The sequence below is a fragment of the Apodemus sylvaticus genome, chromosome 10 (genome assembly GCF_947179515.1).
Source record: "Apodemus sylvaticus chromosome 10, mApoSyl1.1, whole genome shotgun sequence".
Classification (NCBI taxonomy): domain Eukaryota; kingdom Metazoa; phylum Chordata; class Mammalia; order Rodentia; family Muridae; genus Apodemus; species Apodemus sylvaticus.
The window spans coordinates 19,909,950-19,935,355 of NC_067481.1; the positions used below are offsets into that span (position 1 = coordinate 19,909,950).

Sequence of the window (25,406 nt, forward strand, 5' to 3'; positions counted from 1 at the left end):
TGAAAGAGGTCCAGCAAAGCTGATCAGGTGTTGGTGGCCCTGGGGAGGGGAAGGGGCTCCCCTGTCACCTTGCTTGTCTAACCGAGGCCCCAGATACACCACCTGCTCCACTACCACCTGCTGCTGACCCGAAGAACACCAGGAGAGAGCGGACTGTTGAAGGCTTCCTTTATTAGAAACAAGTGAGATGTCCGGAGTGGAACGGTGCATTTGGTATATCTGCCCCCACCCCAGCCACGAATGCCCCCAGCACAGCCCCAAGAAAAGCCAAGACGACAAAGTGAAGCTCTCCCACCCCGGATGCAGCACCTGACAGCCACAGTTAACACTTTAGTTTAATTCCATGAAAACTGTCCAAACTCTCCTCCTCAGGTGCAGTTGGTCTACAGACCTGCCTTCGCTCTGCAGCAAGACACAACAGGTTTCCTCTGGTTCAAGGACAGGCAGACAAGGCTAGAGAGACACTCTAGCTCCCTTTCCTGAGTCTGTCTCTCAGATGTAGACAGCTCTGTGAAAACTCTTCGGGGCCTTTGGGCCCTTGAATTGTTTAATGCTGCTCATCTTTGGGGACAGAATTTAAAACCACAGATGCCTGCCTCTGGGCTTCAGAGGAAGGAAGGGTCACAAATGGCAGAAAGAAGGGGTGAGGCCTGAAACCTTCCATTGAAAAAATGAGTGTTAGCAGAGCTTGGTGTGAGCCAATCCCCAGATGCCAACACCTTTAGACACAGGCCTGGGCGGGGACAGTGAGCCCACGCAGGCCTCAATCCAGAGTTAAGGCCTTTCTACACAGCTCACTCCTACAAACTGGTGTCCACGGTAGCATGGAGAGTCAATCCAAAGGCAGGGCCAGAAAGGAGGTCGTCAGGACACGGCGGAGGACGAGGGTCAGGCTCACAGAGGCCTTCCAACAGAGGCTGCGGGGACAGGTCAGCTCGGATGCCCCAAGGCCACAGGGCTGCCATACTCCAAAGATTGTGAAGTAGTTTTGAACCCCACAAATGGTGCTCTTTAGCCCCTAATCCCATGAGGGTTGAATGAAGACACCAGAACAGTTCAGATAAAAACAAGACTTAAAAACAACCCCTGAGCCAACTCCTGCAGACCTGGGCAGGGTGCCCATCTCAAGGCAGTAGCGAGCCACCTGGTTTCAGGGACAGTCCTTGCCAGCAGATCTTCCAGAGCATCCCCTGGGCTGCGATGTTTTTGTTCCATGACCAGGGTCAATGAAACCAAAGCTCAGTCCAGAGATTTGTGTCCCCCAAACCCCAGAAGCATTGTGAGCTGAGAGCTGGCCCACGGCTGACAGCAAGACAGGCAGGAGGGCTTTCCGCATTCCAGGCCCGCCCAGGAAGGAAAGGCTTGAGCACTCATTTCTTTAAAGTGTGGGCAGGTGGCCCACTCGGGCACTTAGGGCAGTGTCTGGAGACTGAGGGGGAGCCTGCCTGACCCCTCCCTTCTGTAGGACTCAAGTGCACATTTTGCCAAGAACAACAGCTTCTTTGGTGTGAATATCTTGGAGTCACAAGTCGGCCACCTTCGCTGGCACTTGCAGTTTGCAGCACAGGACAGTGAAGGGAAGGGAGGTCCCCAGAAGCCTCTGATGAGAATCCTCACGCACAGCTTCTGTCTCCAGCAGCAGTCAACAAGGCAGGACGCATCCCTAACACAGTTTCCTTCAGCTGAGGCGACGCAGAATTAGCTTCTGCAGACCACCACCAGAAGCCACAGCGTGACTCAAGCCCCTGCTCGCTGCTAGGACAGCTTCTTCCGTTCAGGGGACAGGACTGAACCTGGCTAGTAGCTAAGGCTTCTTTCCCCTATAAGGTCCCCCCCGTTCCCAAGATGCCAAGAGGTGAAAGAAATTCCCCACTATGCGTCACGTGGGGCTTTCTCCCTTTTAGCACAAGCTACAAGGAGGCTGGGCGTGGCTTGCTGACAGTTCAGCCCAATCCTTGAGCCACTTGGCTCAACACCACTCAGGAATGCCCACGTGGGCAATCATGGACCAGGGGCTTGACTACTTCTGGAGAAACTGGCAGTATCAACAACCATCACTCCCACTACAAAACCCACAACAGCACAGATGACAATCAGACTCAGAGAGTGGCAATGCTGCCAAGTCTATCATCTCTAGTGTCTGCTTCTTTTGGTCACTGTGGGCTGGACACACTGGAAAGGAGACCTACGAGCACAGGAGATGGCTGATGGGCTGGAAGGCACAGGCAGGGGCGTGACCACGCCTACCTGGGATCCCTACGCCCTCTCTGCTCTAAAATGCCTTAGACAGAGCTTGCACTCATGTGGTCTTGACAAGGTCCCAGATACTACAAAAGGCCCAAAGTCCCTTTCAAAATGCCAACCACACTAGGCAGTGAGGACAAAGTCTCTCAGAGAACACACACCTGTAAGGATGGTAACTGCCAGCTCAAAAGCCTTTTAAAATCAGTGTCCTCAAAGTCGAGGCCCAGGAGATGGCAGAGGGACTCGATGAATGAATCTACGTCCATGATTGTCACTACTTCCTGATCTCAGAATGCAGTAGTCTCCTCTGCCCAGGGCTTGTCCTGCCATTGCGGAGGCCTGAGCCCTCCCCTGAGCTGGCAGTCCCTCTACCTTACACCTCCTTGCTCACAGCCTGCTGGGCAGCCAATTCCAAAGGGGAACTAGGGGAGGCCCCCAGATCCACTGTCCTGCTCCTCCTGACAACAGCCACCACTTCTGAAGAAACAGTAACTGTGCAATGCACATCTGTCTGCGGCTGTCCTTGGGCTCTCGTTCTGAAGAATGACTGGATTTAGCTTCTTTCTCATTAGAGACCAAACATCCTTGCACATTTGGAACATGAAAGATATTTAGAATATTTATATATATAATATATATACTTTTATTATTCACCCGTTAACTCCATAATATGCCAATCACGAGCTAGGTTTCAGCAGTTACATTCCCTTGATCACGGCTGCATGAGCATGTTAATTCATTGAAAACAGGGAGACCAGAAACATGGCTAAAGGTGACATCACGCAGCCTATGCCATCGCAATATAATTGTCAAGTTCGCTGGCGGTTTGGTAAAGCCGGTTCAGTTCTGTTTTGTTTGCCAGAGATCTCACATCTGTGAAAGTTGGACCAACAAGTGGAAGGGCTCCGTTTCCTGGTTTGGATTCTCAGTGGCTTTATCCAGAGTCTCACTGGCAACTGGTTACTGTAACACCAACCCAACCTAGGAGAGCCAATGGGGAAAGGGCACGTTGAGTTGACAGCACGCAGGAACTTTCCTGCCTCCCCAGGCGTGAGGGTCAGGCCTACTGAGCTCAGAGGAAAACATCTGCCGTGGGAGAGCAGATGCGGAGCCCAGGCCTGTCAGCCAGCCTTTGCTGGGTTTGGATTCTTCAAGGAAAGCAGTGGTGGGTGGCACCCTGGAGAACCCTGGCCAAAGGCCTCCAAGCTGGCTCCCAGTCAGCGCTTCACAGACACTGATGAGGCCTCTGCCCAAGCGCTCTGAGGCGGGGATAAAGGGGCATGGAAGGGCCACACTGAGACGAAAAAGGCATCCCAGGCAAGGAAAGGCAGATCTGTAGACCTCATCTCACAGGATTCCTGAGTCCCTCAAACCCCCTGCCTGATGGTGCAGGTCTGTGCTTCCAAGTACTGAGGAGGCAGAGGCAGGAGGGTCTTAAGTTCAAAGCCTTCTTGGCTTACAGATGGAGCCAGCCTGAGTGACTGAGATCCTGAACCCAAAAAGAAAAGTCTGGAGGTGCGCCTCAGTCCCAGAACGTGGGAGGCAGGGCAGGTCCATCTCTACGACCCAGGAGCTGCAGGCCAATCTTTGTCTACACGGCAAGTTCTAGCATATGTGAGGCTATATGACCAAGCTCCAGAACTACTAAAAATTAAAACAATGGAGGACGCCCTGGCCCGACACACAGGAACTCGCCCCGCACCAGTTGCTCTGCCGCCATCCGCGCCCTGACTAGCAGCCCGGCCTCTAGCTGTGGCACACGTACCTTCTCGGCCCCCATGCTCGGGCACTTCCAATTGTACAGGTAATACTGCAGGTTGCCGTCCCCTATGCCGAACTTGAGCTTCTCCAGGAATGTTTTGTTCTCCATGAGATCCAGTGCATTGAACACGTCGAACCCTTTCTGCAGGGTAGCAGGAGAAATGGCAACAGGTTACTTTCCTTCCCCTGCTGGCCTACAGGCAGCCATAGGGCAAGTTTCCTTCACAGGTTCCGGCTACATCCTGGTTAGCAAACTCCGGTGAGTGCTAATGCACTCAGTGACAGTGACTGTCCAAATGTGCTCGCTCCCCTGATAGCCTGGCCTTTCCTCAGTGTCTCTGTGAGGAGACACAAACTGGAGGCCGTTCCTTCTGGAGTTACTTCCTAACAGCTTCCTGGCTCTGGCCACTAACCTCCCAGGTTCCCAGTGTGCACTGCACATGCTTAACAGGCTGCCTGAGGCTGGGACTGGGACTCTTGTAAACTCTCACCAAACTGAGCTGACGTTCTCATGGGGCGGGGCTAGCCTGCCCAGAGGGTTGGCCTGGTGCAGATGGACACCAGAATCATGAGAAAAGCAAGTAAACAAGGGACAGACCTACCACCACCTATGCCTGCTCGCTGGAGTTAGCCAGTCCATTCAGTCACGAGGGCAGATCCAGGGTTCCCCTCCCATGCTCGGAAAGCCAAAAGAACCCTAACCCTGAGGCTGTCCGGCCAGTCAGGCTCCAATCAAGGAGTGCAGAGACTCATAGTCTTCTTCTAGACTGGATTTGTGGCTGGAAATGGCTGGGACCTTGCCTAAGAGCTTGAGGCCTCCCACGGGCAGCTAACCGCTGAGCTGTGCTCACTACTACTACAAAGCCCCCACCCCAATCTCCCAAGACTGACAGTCTGCTCCTCACCATTTTGGCTAGAACGAGGGCGTCGCTCATAAGGTCTAGAAGAGGGGTCTGGGTGTGGACATTGTAGAAGGAGTACGCAGCTTTCAGACTCTTGTGGGTTGGATGGTTCATGATGGTGGAGGGAAGTGTATAAAAGCTCAGGAAATCAGTCACCTCACCGTTGGCATTCTGAAGGGAAGAGTAAATAAACAGGCAGTGTCACACAGGCAAAGGGACAGGCAGCCCACAGACCATGGAACGCTCACTCCATCTCCAGGCAGTCGAATGGCTGCAACTGAACCAGGGTCTGAGGAGCAGCAGCCCAGCAGCCAAGGGCTCTGGAGGACAGACTCAGGGACAGGCTCTAAGCTGTGCCTTAATTTGGCTCTCAGAATCCACGTCCAGACACTGAGGATCCCCCTCCTCAACTGGCTTTTGATTGATAAAGCCAGCATCCAATGGCTGGGCAGGACAGAGGCAGGACTCTTTAGGATTCCAGGAAAGAAACACAAGAGGAGAGAAGGAGCAGACCTGCCATGACTGGGAAGCTGAGAGGTCAGAGGTCAGACTTTAAGCCTGCTGACATTGGTAAGAATTTGGTAAAGTGCCCTGATTGGGTCTGGGGCAGTAGAGATGAAATATAGATTTTATAAGGTGTTAAGTCAGGAATATCGGAGGGGAAAAGTGTGTTAGCCACGCAGGGTTAGGAGAAGCTCAGGCATTGAGCTAGTAAGGCATATTAAAAAATAACACTGTGTGTGTGTGTGTGTGTGTGTGTGTGTGTGTAATTTGTGAATCCAGAGCTCTTGTGTGGGTGCAGAGCCGCACACACCTGCTGGGAGCAGAGTTGGGTAAGATTCAGTGCTACAGACGGTGCTCGCTGTATTATAGGCTTGTACCAATATTAGAAATTAACTAGAGATTCTCGAATAGAACACACACGCTCCACGATATAAGATTAGGAGCTGGGGAGAACTGGCTTCTTAGCAGACTACAGATTCTGCCCGAGCCACGTGGAGATTTCTTCCCACCGTTCAGAGCTACTACAAAGAGTTTGGGCCAGAGGCACTGGGGGCCTGCTATGCAAAAAGACAGGCTGCTTCAAAGTCAGGCAGAGACAAGCAGCGGAAGCTACATGCCTCTCACTACCAGATAAAGAAAGACTAGAGATGAATAAATTCGATTTGTTTTTAGATAGAAAGGAGTATAATGGTAATTGTTTAACTGTTTTTAAGTATACATGGAATAAAGAAATCCAAGCCTTTGACCTCAAATGTAGGAATCAAAGGCACAGAGATAGAATAGAAAGAATAAAAAAAAAATGCTTTAAAGGGGGCTAGAGAGATGGCTCAGTGGTTAAGAGCACTGACTGCTCATCTAAAGGTCCTGAGTTCAAATCCCAGCAACCACATGGTGGCTCACAACCATCCGTAATGAGATCTGGTGCCCTCTTTTGGTGTGTCTGAAAACGGCTATAGTGTACTTACATATAAATCTTTGGGCTGGAGTGAGTGGGGCCTGGAACAAGCGAGGCCCAGAGTGAGCAGGGCCAGAATGAGCAGAGGTCCTGAGTTCAATTCCCAGCAACCACATGAAGGCTCACAACCATCGGTACAGGTACAGTGTACTCATATACATAAAATAAATAAACCTTTAAAAATGCTTTAAAGAAAAAATTGAAAAAGTCTTGCAAGGGCAAATAATTGAGATCTTTGAAGGTGGTCTATATGGGACTTCTGGGATAGCTTAGCCTGGTGTGACAAGTTCAGAGTCTGGAGAGAGGCTTCCACAGTAAGCAGAGGGAGGATCTAATTAGACAGATGAATAAATAATTGAGGCTTTTGATCTTAATTTATAGGCCAAAGAGGAGGGGATAAGTAGAAAAACCTTATCAGACAGATAATGGAGGCTTACCTCAATTCAAGTTACATAAAGAGAAATATTAGAGAACCTAAGTATGCAGGTGAGTAAGAAACTTAGGCCTTGGTCATGTAGGGCAGGGCAGGAGATGGTGGGGGAGCACTATCTCAACAGACAGGAATATTTGTTTACATTGTTTTCATTGCTGTGAATTGTTTTAATTATCAAAATGCATGTGGTTATGACTTTGGTGGTTATAGTAAAAGTCCTCTGGGAGAGAGGGCAAGCTATTAAATTAATTCAATCTATACCTTTAATGATTTCTGGCTGCTATTCTGGGAGAGAGGCTCTGCATTTATGTTGACAGGAAAAGAGAAAAAGGTTTGGACCCCTGCCAGAGTGATAAGGCTCAGATATGCCAGGGGAAGACTCCCTCAAGATGTTGGCTACAGAAAAGAAAAATTCAAGAAAAATCAAACAATCCCACTACTGAAGTGACCTGCTGTTCCAGTGCCCTGCTTCCTGGTGCTGTCCAGAGACTTGCTTCCACAACAGCTTCAGGAATTGCTGCTGATTCCTGATGGACTTGGTTCATCCAGCCTTTCAGACTGATCCAGTCAGAACTTCAGTCAAGCCCTGAGCCTTCTAAGCATATAGACACTGGATAACAGGTGCTAAAGCTAGCTTTCTTACGTCTAAAAAGTTTTTCTAATTTTCTGCCTTCACCCCACCCCTTTAAACATTTTTTTGTTGCCCCTATTCATCAGGAAGAAGTTGTGGGGGGTTGTCATCCCACTACCTTGGGCTCGGGTGTCTGGTTATGGCTATTTTATAGATTATAGATAGGTTGTCATTGTAAGGGATAATTTGGAAATCTTGAACAGGGAGGAAATAGATTGGATAAATTTTTAAATTTATTCTTAAGCAAAGCATTATTATACAGCCACAGTTTTATTTTGGTAGAAATCTTTATTGCTGATACAAATTAAAGTTGTTAAGTTTACATTGGTACAGATTATGACTGATGCAGACTTAAGGTATTCAGCGGTATAAATTTTTTTTAAAATATTTATTTATTTATTATATGTAAGTACACTGTAGCTGTCTTCAGCCACCATTAGAGGGTGTCAGATCTCTTTACGGATGGTTGTGAGCCACCATGTGGATGCTGGGATTTGAACTCATGACCTTTAGAAGAGCAGTCGGTGCTCTTACCAGCTGAGCCATCTCTCCAGCCCGGTATAAATTTTTTATAGTGATACAAAATTTGAAGTTAATGTTGTTGCTCTTAGAGAGGTATTGTGCCTATGAAACGCATGTAAGAATACAAGGCTTAGCCCGGCGTGGTGGCGCACGCCTGTAATCCCAGCACTCTGGGAGGCAGAGGCAGGTGAATTTCTGAGTTTGAGGCCAGCCTGGTCTACAAGAGTTCCAGATAGCCAGGGATATACAGAGAAACCCTGTTTCGAAAAAAAAACCAAATCCCCCCCCCCCAAAAAAAGAGAGAATACAAGGCTTAGACCCAGCCTTCTATAGCTGCTGTTACCAACCATTTGGGATGATTAAGTAAGGCAAGTTCAGGGCCAGTAACTCAGTAGATCAGATTCTGATCTAATTATATTAAGTGCTTTCTGCGATATTCAAATAGACATAGCTCAGAGTAGTTAAGGTTTAACAGCTCATTATATGGATAGATAGAGAGTCTCCCACTACAACAGCCAGGCTGGAGTGTGGGCTGAGCTACCCTGCAGCGCATGGCTGGGGATGGCTGGCTTCCTGTGGCACAAATGCACATGCGTACAGTACAAGTTCAGCATGGACCTCTAGCCTTTTGACTCCCTAGCTCTCTCTAGGGACTCATCGCATCCATCATGGTAGTCCCCACGGTGACCTCTGTAACCCTGAACATACACCCACTTTAGCCTGGAATGCAGGGGAGGGGTGAAGGGGTGACAAGGGAAGACAGTTCCACAGCCCCTCCACAGACTCTGGTGTCTGGACCACACTAGGCAGAGTTGAGACAAGAAGAAAGGAGGAGGCTCACCTGACTAAGGGGTGCGGGGCTATCTACTCTGTACTGAGATGACTATGATTTGTTGAGGACCAAACAGAGAAGCCTAGCAGGGTAATACCAGCTCTCTGGGAACCTAGCTGTTTGTCAGGGAGAGGATGGCAACTCACCTCTACCACAAAAGTGTCAATGATGTTCTCCTGGGGGTAGAACCAGTGCTCCACCTCCTCCTGGTTCATGACAGGGGTGAGGTGAAACTGTTTCAGGTACCGGCTGAGCAGCTGGTGCACTACTGGAATGTCCTTCTTTTCCATTGGTCGTAGCCCAGCTGTCTTGGGAGTCTGGAAGGACAGAAAAGATGCTCTCAGAGCCCATCATCCTGGACCCACCCACACAGGCCCTTGAGAGGAAGCCAAGCCCTCTGGGCATCCAGACTGGGCTTGCCTCTGGGGTCTGATGGCCCCACTTCTTGGCAGGGCAGAGGCTGTGGTATCCATTTCTTACCTATGTGGTTCTAGTCTGTCTTAAGATAATACAGGCTTCCCTGCCCTCCCTTGGGCCACTCTCCACAAATCATATAATCTGCTACCCTAGGGCCAACTGGCCATTGTAGCTATCAAAAGTATTCAGTGGAAGGAAACCACATGATCTTATGGCACAAATATTAGGGCTAACAGACTATCCCCAGACGCTCAGTCCATATAAGGGCTGGTCCAAGCTGTAACAGCAGAGTCACAGATGGCTGTCTTCAGCATGGAGCTGGAGAGATTGCTCAGTGGGTGAAAGTGCCTACTATTAAGTGTAATCTCTACAATCCATGTAAAAGCCAAATGTAACAGTGTATAATGCTAGTACTTCTACAAAAAAAGGAGAGGCAGAGATAGTAGAATCCGCAGAATAACTTGGGCCAGCGGGCATGGTACACACAGAAGAGAAACAGTAGAGACCTGCATCAAAACAAAGCTGAAGACAGAGGCGTCCATACCCACAAATGCACATGCGTACAGTACAAGTTCAGCATGGACCTCTAGCCTTTTGACTCCCTAGCTCTCTCTAGGGACTGATTACTCATTGCATCCATCATGGTAGTCCCCATGGTGACCTCTGTAACCCTGAAAATATACCCACACTGGGTTTTTAGCCTGGAATGCAGGGGAGGGGTGAAGGGGTGACACACAGGGGAAGACAGCCCCACAGCCCCTACCCCCACCCTTTCTCTAAGACAGGGTTTCACGTAGCTTAGGCTGGCTTCAAACTTGTTATAAAGCCAAGCCTGCCCTCGAACTCCTGACCTTCCTAGTCCTGAGTGCTGGGATGACACCACACTCAGCTTTCCAAACCTACTCCAGCGATATGGAACTGTACAACAGCACTCTCAAGACAGGACAACGACCCTAACCCAGTATGTTCCCGTGACAAGCTGAGTACATGTGGATCAGCAGCTTCAAGCTGCAGTCCTCTGAGCAGCAAGCCCTTGGCAGGAGGGACAACCACCTGGTGGATGTGCTCTGAGCCACTGAAGGGACTTAAAGAGCTCAAGGCCCAGCACCCCGAAGGCAGGCACAGCTGGAGAACAGGGCACTTGGGGGAAAGCAGGCAGGCTGAGATCTAGAACTGAAGATCTGGTTACTTCAGGCTGTCCAGTTCTGGGTGTAGGGGAAGGATTAGAAATCTGGCCTCTCTCACACGCTGTCTGCCCTCCCCTAGCTGTCTTGGCAGAAGGGAGTGGACACTTGAGGGCTGACCCACACTAGTCTCTGGAACACGTAAGCCAGATGGCAGCGAGTAAAGAGATCCCTTTTCTACCTATGCTTCACTTAGGCTAAAATTACAGGGAAGCAGTATTCTTTGAGCCTGTCAGCAGACAGCAGGGCTACCAAGCCAGGCATAGACGCAGGAGAGCAGAGAAGAGAAAACAGAAATAAACCTTTGTAGACAGTGAGACACAAGGGCCTGGAGACTTGGGGCCAGAGAGTGGAGACCCCTCCCACATGCCCCCTGCCCACCACCCCAGGGCACCACTGGCCTCTGGCAGTCGGTAGAGCTTCATGGTGCGCTGCATGGTCATGTTTCTGCTCAGGTGGGAGAACTTCACTTCAATCAGCTTCCGAGGGTTTAGGGATCGGTGCCAGTACCTGCAGGTACATAAATGTCCTAGCCTCAGAGGACTCTGGCCAGTCCCACTCACTTCGAGGGAAAGGGCAGGGGACTTCCAGGTGACCAGCAGGTGTCATGAGGAAGCCCCTTTCTGGAATGGCAGGCTCAGCTTCCTCCAGGGGGTCAAGGAATCTTTTCTCCCTACTTTCCCTTTGTTAGATCAGTTGTCCGGGAGTGTAGCCCTCTCCCTGCAATCAGGTCAGTGGGAGACTGAACAACATGCCCAGAAGACTGGCAGGTACTCCCCCCAAGCCCCCTCACCCCGCTCTCCTGCAGTCATTACTTCTGCAGCTCTCTAGGCAGAGATAACTCAATTGCTTCAAACAACTTTCTAGGATGGAGGTTATCCTTGGATTACACAGGGATCAGACAAGCTCCTCTTGATCCATAAAATATTCCTAATGGAGCAGAGCCAAATCCTTCCCCCGCCCCCACTTGAACTGGTGGCAATCCCAACTTGATGACAATGTTGGATCTTCCGTTCCACCCCCTGAACCATACTCTCCCTATATTTCCCGATGTTCTCCATCTGCCTCCCCATAGCCCCCACAAGACTGGCTCAGAGCAGGGCAACACTGTGTCTCGGTGACTTTAGTCCTCTGCCGGAACCCCGCACCTGCATTCCCAAGACCTGCAGAACAAAGTCTCACCTGCAGGTGCCCACAGGCTTTGGCAACACCACTCCAGCAGTGTAAACAGCTTGGAAAATGCCCTCCAGGTGGACCCGCCGTGTTATCTCTCGGATCAAAACCGGAGCCACCCTCTTGGAGCGCAGTTTCTTGTGGACACACAGGAAGTTGATCTCTACCATCTTCTTCTCTCTGAAGAGAAGCAAACTGCTGACTGATACTTTTCCCACACAAAAGAACAGGAATCTCACCAAGTAGGCGGAGCCTCACTGAAGGGGTACACTCCCCACTGAGTGGTCACGACTGGGATCCCACCCACTACCAGTTCCTACTTGGCAAGCTTGCCTCACATCCTCTACTTCAAAACGGAAGGGGATGCGACACCTTCAAATGCTTTTGTCTGACACATCGCTAGCACCGCCCCGGGGAATCCCTGTGAGTGGGCTGGGGAGCCCCACCTGAGGCAGGCACTACAGGTCACAAAGCAACCAGCTACAACTTAGAGACAGTCTCACTAGGTAGCCTTGGCTGGCCTTGAACACGGGGATCCACCTGCCTCTGCCACCATGTGCTGGGATTAAAGGTGTAAGTCACCATGTATATCAAAACACATGGTTCCTATGACATTTCATCCCCAGCAGACAGATGCCTCCACTCCACCAGCCCCGCCATCCTCCTCGTATAGGTGACCATGTAGCCTTCCTCTTCCAAAACCAGCAAGATGGTGGCAACAGGGCTGGTGCTTACGTGTCATAGATGTGGATGTTTGCTGGGATGGCACTGATGAACCCAACCAGCTTCCGACTCGAGACCACTCGGACCCCGCAGTGCCACTGTGGGAGCCAGCCTGGTGGCCGGAGAGCCCTGGAACAAAGACACGGACAGGAGCTGTGGCACTGCTCAGAGCAGGCCGGAGAGCCGTGGAGGCTTCAGGGCTGTGCTCAGTGCTGACCTGGCACTAACACCTGGCTTAACAACTATATTCTCTTTAGGATGAGACTTTCTAGACACCAACAAAGCAGGACACAACCATTTCTCACAGCATCTTCTTGTGCTAGAGACTATGCCCAGTCGTGCACATATATTCTAGGCATGTTCTTTGGTACTAACTAAGCTACACTGGGCCTTTATTTATTGTTTTCTTGACACAAGGTTCTGTATGTCCCTAGGCTGGCCTTAAACTTGTGACCACTCTGGTCCAGCCTTATAAGTACAGCCGTATGCTAGGTTCTGTGTTTGTTTTTTGAAACAGGTCTTACTGTGTAGCTTCAGCTGGCCTCAAGTGCACAGAGCTCTGCCTGTCTCTGCCTCCCGAGGGCTGGCTTTATAGGTGTGTGCCACCATGCCCAGCCACCATGCTCCTTCAAAGCTTGACCTACAAGACCTCCATGCAAAAGGCCGCTAGTCCTTTGGGTAGGAAGCACACTGTGGAGACCCTGGCTCTGTCACCTGCCGCTCAGCATCTCTCCTTTCTGCTTTCCCTATCTGCCAGCCTCATACCTCTATCTTCTGAGATGTTAACTGTAGCCCAGGGTGGTAGACGGTTTATCCAGAACAGGCTTTTTTCCTATAATCAAGCATGCTCATTAACTGGATAGTAAAGGACTTTTCTTGCAAATTTTAAGGTCTCTCCTGCTCTTCTCCCCATGAAAAGGTCATCACAGAGTAAATGGTCTTTGCTGGGAACCAACTCTGTATGTTTCCCTCTACCAATTTATTTTAAGGAAGGTTTCCGTTCTAAACACCACTTAAAGCAAGTCTCCAGATGTACAAACTAAGGGACACCTCAGTTTGCCACTCAGAGGTTGGCTCTTGGGAGGATGGAGCTGAGTTTCCTTCCAGGTCTGCTACTCGCTTTGCCCTTCAAAGTAGGAGAGGTTTTGGAGACTGGAGACCAGGCTACTATCAGACACTAAACCTCTGGCTCCTTTCAACTTCCTAGCCTCCAGAATCATGAGAAATAAACAGAGACACCCGTTACGACTTACCACAAGAGAAACTCTGGGGAGTAATCGAATCGGAACATGTTATCATCGTCTTCCACATAGTTCTCGTTCAGGAGGGTGTACAGTTCTTTCAGCTGAGGAGAGACAAGTTCACTGAGGTCCTCTGCCAAATGGAGCCCACCTCAGCTCCACGGAGCTCCCGACTTTACAGACAGACGGACAAAAGCAAGCCACCAAACCCACCTCCGGCCTCACAAATCTCTTTCATCCTTTTAGAACAAGTACCCATGGTTGCAATAAGAAATGGAACCACTAGAGGGCAGAGCCGCACACGTCAGCACACAACCGCATCTAACCAAGATCACTCTGGTCTGCCACAGGAAGCCTCCCACTGTCAGTGAATATGCTTTGGAGAAATGATTTTGGGGCTGGTTGGGGAATCACTTACTCCCAGGACATCACTGCCATATTAAAAACAAAAACATGATCGGATTATTTTCATTTATCCCAACAGACTTTTTCTACCTTTGTAGCCATCCTCATCAGCTGGCCCAAGTAGGTAAAAAGCTTACTGTATCAGTCTGATAACCTGAGTTCAATCCCTGGAGCTCGAATAAGGCAAAAGTGAAGTGACATTACAACGCTGTCCTCTGTCTGCACAGGGATGTATGCTGTGGCCCACACGTGTTACCCTCATCTCCTGTCCTCCCACCCCCACCCCACCGGTAAAAAGCTAAAAAAAAAAAAAAAGGAAAAAAGAAAAAACAAAACAAAAAAGCCTCTGTTCCTAAGACAGGTATAGTGGAGTGGCTGACAGTCTTCGGGAGCTGAAGTGAGAGGAGCGTTACAGTCTAGGTGAAGGGGGAGAGCACTGAATAAATTAGGGGATGAGGAGGGGTGGGGTAGGGTGGGCGACATCATTCCTTACAGAGAAAAAAATTTCTAAATTCCTAAATCCCTGAAGTTAAAACACGAGGACAACCAGGGTGGTGGTGCATCCTGCAATCTCAGTGCTCAGCGAACTGAGGCAGGAGGTTTGACTCAAGTTCAAGGCCAGCCAGGGTTACATAATAAGACTCTGTCTCCAAGGGGAAAAAGAAAGTGGCAGGGGGAGTATGTGGCTCAGTTGGTAGAGTCCTTGTAGAATAGGCCAGTACCCAGAGCTCTGGGGTCAACCCTAGCCCCACATAATCAGGTGCAGAGGACACATACCTACAACACCAGCACATTTACCTAAAAACAAACCCTAAACAAGTACAGGTAGCACCTAGAAGCTCTCAAGCCACCTTGATCTATATAGCAAGTTGCAGGTTTCCTAGGGCCACACAGTGAGACCCTTTCTCAGAACCAAACCAAACCAAATACACGGATGTGAGCGCACACGCACATCCACAGGCACACATGGTTCCCACTAAACACACACTAAGAACATGAACAAGAAGCTGGAGAGCTGGCTCTGTGGCTAAGAGCGTCTGCTGCTCTCAGAGGCCCTGTTCACGTCCCAGCACCCAGAGCACATGTTCACGCCATCTATGACTGCAGCTCCATATGGAGCCGTGGGCCCCGTATGTACTGTGCTGGTTAGTTTTGCCAAATGAACACAAGCAAGCATATCTAGGGAGAGGGAATATTATTTGGGAAAATGCCTCCGTGAGAGTAGACTGTTTCTGCCCTGACTTCCCATTACTAACGGAGTGTGAGCTGAAATAAACCTTTTCCCCTAAGTTGCTTTTGTTCATGGAATTTTATTACAGTAACACTAATCCTGAATAGGATACTCACATATCCGCATGCAAACGCACATTAAATAACTAGTAAAAATAACAACGACAATAAAGAGGCCACTACTGGGGTCATAGTTCATTGTTTAGAGGGCTTTCTCAAGATCTGGACCATTAATAGAAATGAAAAAGGTGCTGGGTAGCCACTGAGGAAGGTGAGGAGGAAGGGACCCCCAGCAGCCTAGATCACAAGTCAAGGAAGATACAGACAAGCCAGGCAGTGGTGTCAAATGCCTTTAATCCCAGCAAAGGGAGGCAGAGGTAGGTGGTCTCTGTGTCTGAGGCCAGCCTGGTCTACAGAGTGAGTTCCAGGACAGCCAGGGCTACAGGGTTACATAAAAGAGAGAGGCCTTGTCCCCAAATACAAAACAAAAGAAAACCAATGACAAACAAATAAATAAACAAAATAAGAAAAAAAAAGGTTCCACAATAGGGAACTTCAGAAGGCAACGAACGTTCACTCCTACACTTATGTCATGTTATTACTGTATAGAATCTGGGCATGCCCAGCAAGCAGCTGTTGCTGTGTAGAATCTGGGAGTGCCCAGCAAGCAGCTGTTGCTGTATAGAATCTGGGCATGCCCAGCAAGCAGCAGTTACTGTATAGAAACTGGGCATGCCCAGCAAGCAGCTGTTACTGTATAGAAACTGGGCATGCCCAGCAAGCAGCAATTACCGTGTAGAATCTGGGCATACCCAGCAAGCAGCTGATACGGTATAGAATCTGGGCATGCTCAGCAAGCAGCAGTGGGGTCTGCTCAGTTCTCTGTGGCTCCTCTCCTGAGTCCTGCCCCACCTGCGAGCCAGGCCTACTCACCACTCCACGGTCTCCCAGGTCCAAGGCATCCCAAGTGAAGCCCTGGGGCAGGCTGTAGGGCTCCTGGCGGATGTTGTCTCTGTCGGGTTCGACTGGACCGTGGGTGTTTACCACTTCACCTGGAAGTAGAGCATAGCCGGAGTGTAGATCTGCCCACAGCTCAAAGGAGGGCTCATCGAAAGCACTCACTGGAAGGCTAGGGGGGTGGAGGTGGGGGCAGGGCGGGACGTGGCTTCAGTTGGTAGAGCCTTGCTTGTAGGTGTAAGTCCTAGTACTAAATAACCGGGGGAGAGTGGATCAAGCCTGTAACTCCAACACTCTGGAGAGGCAGAGGGACCAGAGCTTTCAAAGTCACCTTCCACTGCACAGTGAGGGTAAGACCAGTCTGGGCGACATAGACCCTGTCCCAGAAAAAAATTATCCCAGAGCAGATTTCTCCCGTGCCTAAGGAACTCTGCAGCTGAAGCCTCTGTGCTTGGTAACTATAATTTCTCTCCAGTCCCCTTTGGTCCCTAGTTGAGGAAAACTTCAGAGGAATCATAGGATCCAAGGTGGCTCATTTTTGGAAATCCTTCTAACTCTCCCGTAGGCTCCTGAATGACAAACAATCATCACTGCTAATTTGGCTTCCTGTCTCCTGGTTGGTGTAGGGTGTCGTCACGTTTTAGCCCAGACACTCTTCCCTGACTAGACATCTGTACAGTTGCATAAGGCAGCCTTTGTGTCAAGACCAACAACAGTGAACTGGGCTCACCCCTCAGTCAGATGATCTCTCTAACAGCCAGGGTCTCTCAGCCGTCCGGCTCCAGCCTCCAGGCCTGTGGACCAGCTGACTGCCAGGTCAGGGCATCAGTGCTCTGAGCCCTACAGACGCCTTTGGGTTGACTCACCTCCGGCATGATGCTGCCGGGAAACCTCCCTCGGACACAACCCCTCCTCTGTGGGAGCTCGGAGGCTGAGATGAGGGAGGAGCTGGAACCAGATGGGGCTGGAGAGGAAAGCCAGACAGGCGAGCTCTCCCTCCTGATAGGTTTTATTTTGGTCCCCCACCCTCAGTTTTTAAACAGGAGAATACTAAGTAGCCAAGGCTGGCCTTGTGCTCATAGCCTCCCAATGCTGTATTCCAGAAACGTAGCCCTTCAAGTACTTTTAAGTAACTTTCAACTGTCTTCAGACATTTAACTTTCTGTGTTGGAGGTGGCACACTCAGGAGAACAGCCTCCTGTGCCCGCTGTGCAAAGCCAAGAGCAGCATGAGGCAGAAGGCAGGACATGAGACGCAGAGAGACGCTGAGAAATCCTCCCCTTAACAGGGTAAGGAAAGAGGGTAGCTAGACAGAATGACAAGATCTGAAGAGGGACTGAAGGCTCACCCAGGGCACATAACATTTACACAGACCGAAGCTTCTGAAACCGTGAACTGTGGTGTTATGTAAATCAAAGTGTGTATGTGTTGGGGGGGGTTGTCAAGAAAAATTCAGCAATAGTAAAACCAAAACAAATTGAAAATTAAACATGTATGGAATCTGAGGAAGTTCAATGTCATGAGACGTCACTGGGCATGTTGTACCGTGCATGCCAACGTGCAATGAAACACCAGAGTCTGCCTCAGATCCCTACTCGGATGGAGGCTGGAAGATGGCTCGGTGGCTAAGAGCGCTGCTGCTCTTCAGTTCAGTTCAGTTGCCAGCAGCCATGCCAGCTGGCTCATAACTGACCTGGACGGCCAGTGTCAGGGGATGTGGTGCAGGTACCCTCTGCCAGCCTGAGGGCAAACATATACCTAACATGAGCAGGCACAGGCACAGAAACATTTAAGCTTACCTGGTTTTATTTGTGTTTTGTATATATGTCTATGCATCATGCCTGTGCCCACGGAGGTCAGCTGCAGGGCTTGGATCCCTGGAACTGCAGTTATGGGTGCTTTCCAGCCACCACCTATGCTGGGAACTGAACCCGGGTCTTCTACCAGAGCAAGTGCTCTTAACCACTGAGTCATTTCGCTTGCCCCCACATGAGTTAAAAAATAAAATCACTCGACAAATTTTGTTTTACAAAGGCATATGCCATGCCCGCCCGGATGTAGTTCTTTCTCTTTATTTAGTTTTTCGAGACAGGGTTTCACTGTGTTATAGTCCTGGTTGTCCTAGAACTCACTCTAAGATCAGGCTGGCCCCAAAACTCAGAGATGCCTCTGCTGTTGTAATGCTGGGATTAAAGGCAAGTGCTACCACGCCTGGCTATTTTCATTCTCTAAGTGGTTCCCCATAATGACACAAACCACTTTAAGTCCAGAAACGCCTTCTATGTACATTTCGTACCCCCACAGACAAACGTTCTTGAACATAGCTGACTTTTACTTCTTGGTATTTGACTTGGGCTCTGCCCTAACTGACAACCTACAGCTAATGTGACAATGCTTCTTGAGAAGAACTGTAACACTGACAACCTGACCATCGCTTACATTTGGTGTTAGAGCATGTGTTTTGTTTTGTTTTCTAAGCAAAACGTGCTGAAGCGATGGCTTAGCAGTGAAGAGTACATACTGCAGAGACCCCCAAATCAGTTCCCAGAGCCTGGACTGGTCTGTACTCAATAAAGGCATATAGCCACATGCATACACACATTTAAAAAAACCCAATAACTTAATATATATTAGTGTATGTGTGTATATATGTGTATATACATATGTGTGAGTATATATATACATGTATATGCATATAAGTGTATGTGTGTATGTATGTATGTATTAGAAGAACACAGATTTACTTCCTCAGCTACATACATATGAAGCAAGAATCAGGTCCCTGAATCTCTCACAGAACCTTTGTCCACCAGAGGCTCTGAGGTCGGCCACTCAGGTCAGCTGTGGTTCAGGCCTAGTAGACATCTCTAACTCCATTATGTGCTGTCTTTTCTGGAATACTTCTGGGAGTTTTGTAAAATCCCTTTACAAGTTTTTCATCATAGCATTTTTTTAGTTTTGATTTTTTTTGAGACAGGTCTCACTATACAGCTTCACTGGACTGAATCGCCCCTTGTAGACCAGACTAGCCTCAAACACAGAATCTACCTGTTTCTGCCTCCAGGTAATGAAAGCAAAGGTGTGTGCTCCACTCCTGAAAAGCTGTGGCTTTTCAGGGCACCTGTTGGGACACACACATGCCCCTCAGGGGTGGGCCATGACAGCTATTTGAATTCAGTGAGCAGGTATCTATCACCTGAGGAAAAATGGAGCCAGGCGCCTGGGGACTTTCCCCAGTCCAGAGGTGACGTTTGTCTACACAAACAAACAGCCTTTCACAAATTTTAACATGGAGGCTAGATCCCTGGCAGACAGCCCCACTCCTCATGTGTTCACACATTGTTCTCTGGAGATTTATTTAAGAGGAGAATGGACTAAAAAGAACCATCTTTGTTGTATATGTGTGTGTGCTGTGACAAGGTCTCTCAACAACAGTCTTTTATATGCTCTTTTAAAGGACTATTCTCTAGAAATAATCACCAAAGAACTCTAGAACCTCATGGCCCTCCCACAGAGGCGTGGCTCCGGCCCATTTCTTGCTCCACCCGGGGAAGGAGACACATACCTAATTTGGGCACTGGTTGTGTATCCCAGAACTGGTAGCTTCGTTTACTGGCCTCCTCCATGGTTTTAGCAGGTCCCTGACCCACTGAGAACAGCTCAATGGCCTTCTGTATTTCCTGGATCCTTTCTGCTGGCAAAGAGTTCATCTGGGCAAGACAGTTGGAGAAAGAAAAGGCCCATTGTGTTAGCGAGACGTAAAGATTCACTGCCAGCTCAAGAGTTGGTGAGGCCATGCACGGTGATGCACTGGGAGGCAGAGACAGGCAGATCTCTGCGAGCCAGCTTGGTTTACATAGAGCGCCAGGCCAACTAGAGCTTAACAGCGAAACCCTGTCTCAAACCTTTAAAAAAAAGAGTTAGCTTGCTGCTAGAGTACAAATCTGCGATCCTAGCTCGCAAGAGGTAGAGGCAGGAATATTAGAAATTTGAAGCCAACCTTGGCTACATGAGACCTTGTTATCAAAAGCAAAAACAAACAAACAATAGTTCAGAGGTGGAGATAGCTCAGCTGGTAAAGTGTTTGCCATTCCAGCAAGAGGCCCTGAGTTTGATCTCTAGAACCGACATAAACAAAAGTTAGCCATGATGGGACATGCATAATTCCTCTGCTGGGGAGGCCACTAGGAGGAGCCCTAGGGGCCAGGGGCCAGCCAATCTAGCCAAATCAGGGAGCTCCAGATTCAGTGAGAAACCTATCTCAAAAATAAGGTGACAAACCTGGGCAATGGTAGCACATGCCTTTAATCCCAGTGAGGCCAACCTGGTCTACAAAGCAAGTTCCAGGACTGCTAGGGGTACAGAGAAACCCTGTCTTGGGTTAAAAACAAAACAAAACAAAACAAACAAAACAAAAAAACAAAAAAAAACTTATGGCAAGTGATTAAGAGAAACCCAACACGGACTCCTTCCACATAGCATGGCTACATTCATGAAGGAGTGCACATAGGAAACAGAGAAAACAGTTGAGAATTAGGTAATGGGCGCTACCTATGGGATTTTGTTGCTTTGTTTTTTTGTTCTTTGGGGGTTTTGTTTGTTTGATTTTGGTTTTTTGTCTTGAGACAGGGTCTCTACGTGGTGTTGTCTGGCCTGGAAGCTGCTGTGTAGCTCAGGATGACCTCAAATTTTGCAGCTCCTCTTCTTGCCTCTGCTAGCAGGACCAGTGTGCATCACCACACCTGGATCTGCCTTTAGTATCTCTCCCCATCCCAGTCTCATGCTCTTTGTGCCAAAAGTAATACAGCCGATTACAAAATTTTAAGCAATGCAGAATAGAAAACACAAAGACAAAAGCCTGGAGCCAGGAGCAGTGGTGTATGTTTGCAGTTCCAATATCTGAGAGGCCTAATAAATACAAGGATCAGAAGTTCAGGCCAGCATGGACAACATACAATACCGTCTCCAAAAATACAGGGGGCGGGGGCAGGTGGCTCAGCAGTTACGAGCACTGCCTGTTCTTCTAGAGGACCCAGGTTTGATTTCCAGCACCCACATGGCAGCTCACAAGTGTTTACAACTCTGATTCCAGGGGACTGGATACTCTCTTCGGGTGGTGCACAGACATACATGCAAGCAAAAAACCCAAACCTACAAAAGTAACCCACCCCATCCCCTCAACTATGATCTTCATTATGAGTAGTTTTAATCTGAAATTTTGAGATATATACAGAACCCCACACTTCTTTGCATGCAAGGTCTAAAAGCTCAGACTTTTTTTTTGGTCAAAAAGTAAAACTGGTGCTGGGCAGTGGTGGCGCATTACCTTTAATCCCAGCACTCGGGAGGCAGAGGCAGGTGGATTTCTGAGTTCGAGGCCAGCCTGATCTACAGAGTGAGTTCCAGGACAGCCAGAGCTACACACAGAAACCCTATCTCAGAAAACAAAAACAAAACAAAAGTAAAACTGGAAACTAACAGGTAAAGGTACTTCCTGCTCGGTCTAATGACCTCAGTTAGATCCCCAGGACCCACACGGTGGAAAAAGAACACCCAGTGCCAAACTGTCCTTGGACTTCTACAGGAGGCCGTGGCATAGTGACTGCCCCCCCCCCCCCACAGATACATCTACACCCTCCACACAGAGCAAAACTGGGGGATAGAGATGTAGCTTAGCGGCAGAGAACTTGCACATGCAAGACACTGGGTTCGAGCCCCAGGATCACAAAAACAAGACATAAAGCAAAAAAGAAAAAAAAATTGATTACCTGTTATTCTATAAGTTATTGTTTAAAAAGTATGCCTTATGCCAGGCATGGTGGCACTCACCCTCAATCCCAGTACTCTGGAGGCAGAGGCAAGAGGATCTCTGTGAGTTCCAGATCAGTCTGGTCTACACAGCAAGTTCCAGGCCAGCCAGGGCTACAGGTGACACAAAGTAAGCCTCAGCCCTATCCATTAGAGGTAGCCGGGGTGTAGCTCAGTACAGAGCACAGTCAGTGTGCAGGAGGCTCCAGGCTCGATCCTTAGCTCAGCAATCCCAGTGTCTCAGACCTGCTGGGCCCCTGACTGATTAACTGATTTGCTCTTTGACTGTACCGCTGAAATGCAGTGGTTTTCAACTTCCTAATGCTATGTCCCTTTAATGCAGACGCTCGTGTTGTGGTGACCTCCCGAAGCATAAAATTATTTCATTACTACTTCATAACTAATTTTGTTACTGTTATGAATCGTAATATAAACCTATAACATGCAGGATATCTAACATACCACTGGTTGAGAATCACTTCTGTAAAGCTTTTTTCTTGTCTTTTCTTTCTTTTTCCGAGACAGGGTTTCTCTGTGTAGTCCTGGCTGTCCTGGAACTCACTCTGAAGACCAGACTGGTCTCAAACTCAGAAATCCACCTGCCTCTGCCTCCCAGGGGCTGGGATTACAGGCGTGCGCACCACTGCCCGGCAACACTTTTCTTTTAAATTAATTAATATCTTCTGTGTGTGTGTGTAGGACCCTACCACGTGGGTCCAGGGGACTGAATTCAGGTCATCGGCATTGTTCTGCAAGACATTTACGACCCAGAAGACCAAGAGGCATGAAGCTCCATGAAGCAGGGGCTGTCACATTCCTACTCCATGGGACCTGGCACTTGCACATGCGACTCTGAGGGTACTGATGCTGGGTCTAACCTGCAGGGCCTTTTAAGGCACTGAGAACAGTTTCATCACCAAGTCTAAGGCACAGAGAACAGACAACACTGGATGGCTTCCATCTTTAAATCATGGAGTGGAGATGAGCAATTTCGGCCGTTCTTCACATATACCTCAAAACTCATCAGTCCTACGAGAACCGTTCCCCTCTTACCTTCACAGGCTGGTCCTGGGAGGAATCCATGTCATTGCCTTTCTCTTTCTTCTTCTTTTGTTTCTTTTTCTTCTTTTTGGCTCCGGTGTCATTGGCTGGACTCAAGCCACTGTAAGACAAAGTGAACCCTGATGGAGGCTCCAAACCAAACAAACAGAAAACCAAACGCTCTAAACCACACTGACAAAAGGCTTTTATGTAGAGCAGACCTTCCTTAATCCAGCCTGTTGGCTTTTTCAGAAGCCAACTAGAGACTCCAGTTCTCACAAGGGGCGTTTGGAGGACACGAGCTAGCACGGCTCCCTTCTCCACTTATCCCTCGGCTCCCCGGGGAGCAGACGTGCAAGGCATGTCCTATTTATTTCAAACGGCCTTTTATGTTCTTTCATTCATTCATTCATTCATTCATTCTTCACTGAGACAGGATCTCAAGCAACCAAGGCTGACCTCCAACAATGACTGTGAACTTCTGCTCCTCCTGCCACACTTGTAATGCTGAGATTACAGACCCTGGCCCACCTGGTTGATGGAGCTCAACCCTATGGGTTTCCCGCCTGCAAAGCAAGCAGTCTTCACACACAATCCCTGGCCACAATCCCAGTTCTTCTTCTTTTTCCCTAAGATGGGATTTCTGGCTTGGTACCAAGTAGGTATCTTGGGCCATCCTCAAACTTACAGCAATCCTCCAGCCTCAGCCTTCTGGGAGCTGAGTGATACCTTTTTTGGGAAGTGAGGGGGGTAGACCATAATATCTTTTAGCACTGTGCTAGCACCACCATGTCCCCAGGGCCTTGAATTTTAAAGGACAGCCAAAAGCCAGTACTAGTCTTTGGGAATCTTTTGCCCTGACTTCTCCAAGGGTACTATGCTTACTCAGATTTTCCTACTAGACATAAAGCAGCAGACAGTATGGCAGGAAAAGAGATCCTGATGAAGAAGAGAATGGCTTGGCATTACTACAGTCCATGCCCAAAATGGTCAAGAAAGACAACACCTGAATTACACATTAGGTAGCAGGCCTGGGCAGTCATTGATGGCAAACCCAGGATTAGTAATCTTGGGAAAATTCAACCACAACAGAATCACACAGTTACCTCTGCCACAGACAGATGAAACTTGTATATGTGTGGAAGCAGGAAGGGTGTCTTTAGGCTGCTTTCCTCAGTAAGTCATGGCAAGACAGTTTCCTACCCACGTTAAAATGTCAAAATTAGACCAGCATGGTATCACATACTTGCTATTAAAGCACTGGGGAGGATGAGGTGGGGACAGTTTAAAAGAGACATGGTGGTACACAGATTTAATCTCAGTATGCAGGAGGCAGAGAGGCAAGAAGCAGGCAGGACTCTGAGTTCAGTTTACGGTTAGCCTTGTCTACATAGCAAGAACCAGGCCAGCTAGGGCTAACATTGTAAGACATTATCTTTAAAAAACAAAACAAAACAAAACAAAACACACACACAAAAAGACATGGTGGCTCCCAAGTCCCAGTCCAGTCCAGAAGAGTTTCTAGGCTAGCCTGAGCTACAGTGTATGATGCTGTTTTGAAAAATAATAATACATTTTTTTAATCCAAAAAACCAAAAAAAGTTAGCTCAGGATTTCAAAGTCCTTTGTGGTTATCTGAGTATTAATGCCACCTTATAGCAACTGATCAAATGCTCTCTGTGGCAGTAGTGCACATATGTAAGGAGAGAGCAGTTTGTCATCACACACTTCCATTTCTCAGGCCGAGGCTGCAGTGCAGGAGCAGAACGCTTGCCTAGCATGATCAGACAAGAGGCTTTATCCCTAGTACCGGGGAAAGAGGGTGGAGACGGGTCTGGCAGACATATCCCACGGTCCCTTCAGCTCAGTCTCCTGTTACACCATGCCCAGGGCCTTAGAGACTGCAGGATGCTGAAGGCAGGAGCCATGGAAGGCTGGTGGTTCTCCAGCCAGGGCTAGCATGCACCTCGTGAGAACTCTGTTAATGAGCCACAGAAGGCACAACACATTGGGGGCTGAGGACATTCAGAGATGGAAAAGGCGAACCCCTTAAAACCAGATGCTCAGTGAACCCTCCAAGCTGCAGCAAAGGCTAGGAGCCAGTTACTCCCGACCCAGAGCGCTGCCTCTGATAACTTACCATCCACTAGAGTCCATGTAGAGCATCACTACTCTGGCCTCCTTAGCTCAGAGGTATTCTCTCTTCAGTCTCAGAATTATGTGTAGTATTGAAAAGGTATATAAAATACAATTAATGTGTTTCATTCATATCAGTTTATAGAATGAACTATCAGGGTCCTGATAGTTTTTACTTAATTCTATGGAAAAAGAATCAAAAGGTAAAGAAATGATGCATCCAGGTGTGCTATCGCATCTTCGGGAAACAGAAGCAGGATTACTACCACAAGTTCAAGGATGCCCTGGTCCACACAGAGGCCTGGGG

At 48.7% G+C, this 25,406-nt stretch overlaps 1 protein-coding gene across 1 annotated transcript in view; it reads right to left on the reverse strand.

Moving 5' to 3' along the window:
- Window positions 1-151: 151 nt before the first annotated feature.
- Window positions 152-25,406, reverse strand: part of Nmt1 (N-myristoyltransferase 1) — a 36,682-nt gene continuing 11,427 nt past the window's right edge. The window contains exons 2-12 of the mRNA XM_052197742.1: window positions 22,976-23,084; window positions 19,680-19,824; window positions 16,091-16,209; window positions 13,535-13,626; window positions 12,294-12,410; window positions 11,568-11,738; window positions 10,787-10,895; window positions 8,931-9,101; window positions 4,911-5,078; window positions 4,010-4,147; window positions 152-3,225 (exon numbers count right to left, since the gene is read on the reverse strand). Coding sequence (XP_052053702.1) covers window positions 3,205-3,225; window positions 4,010-4,147; window positions 4,911-5,078; window positions 8,931-9,101; window positions 10,787-10,895; window positions 11,568-11,738; window positions 12,294-12,410; window positions 13,535-13,626; window positions 16,091-16,209; window positions 19,680-19,824; window positions 22,976-23,084 — 1,360 coding nt within the window. The 3' untranslated portion in view covers window positions 152-3,204. The remainder of the gene's footprint in view (window positions 3,226-4,009; window positions 4,148-4,910; window positions 5,079-8,930; window positions 9,102-10,786; window positions 10,896-11,567; window positions 11,739-12,293; window positions 12,411-13,534; window positions 13,627-16,090; window positions 16,210-19,679; window positions 19,825-22,975; window positions 23,085-25,406) is intronic.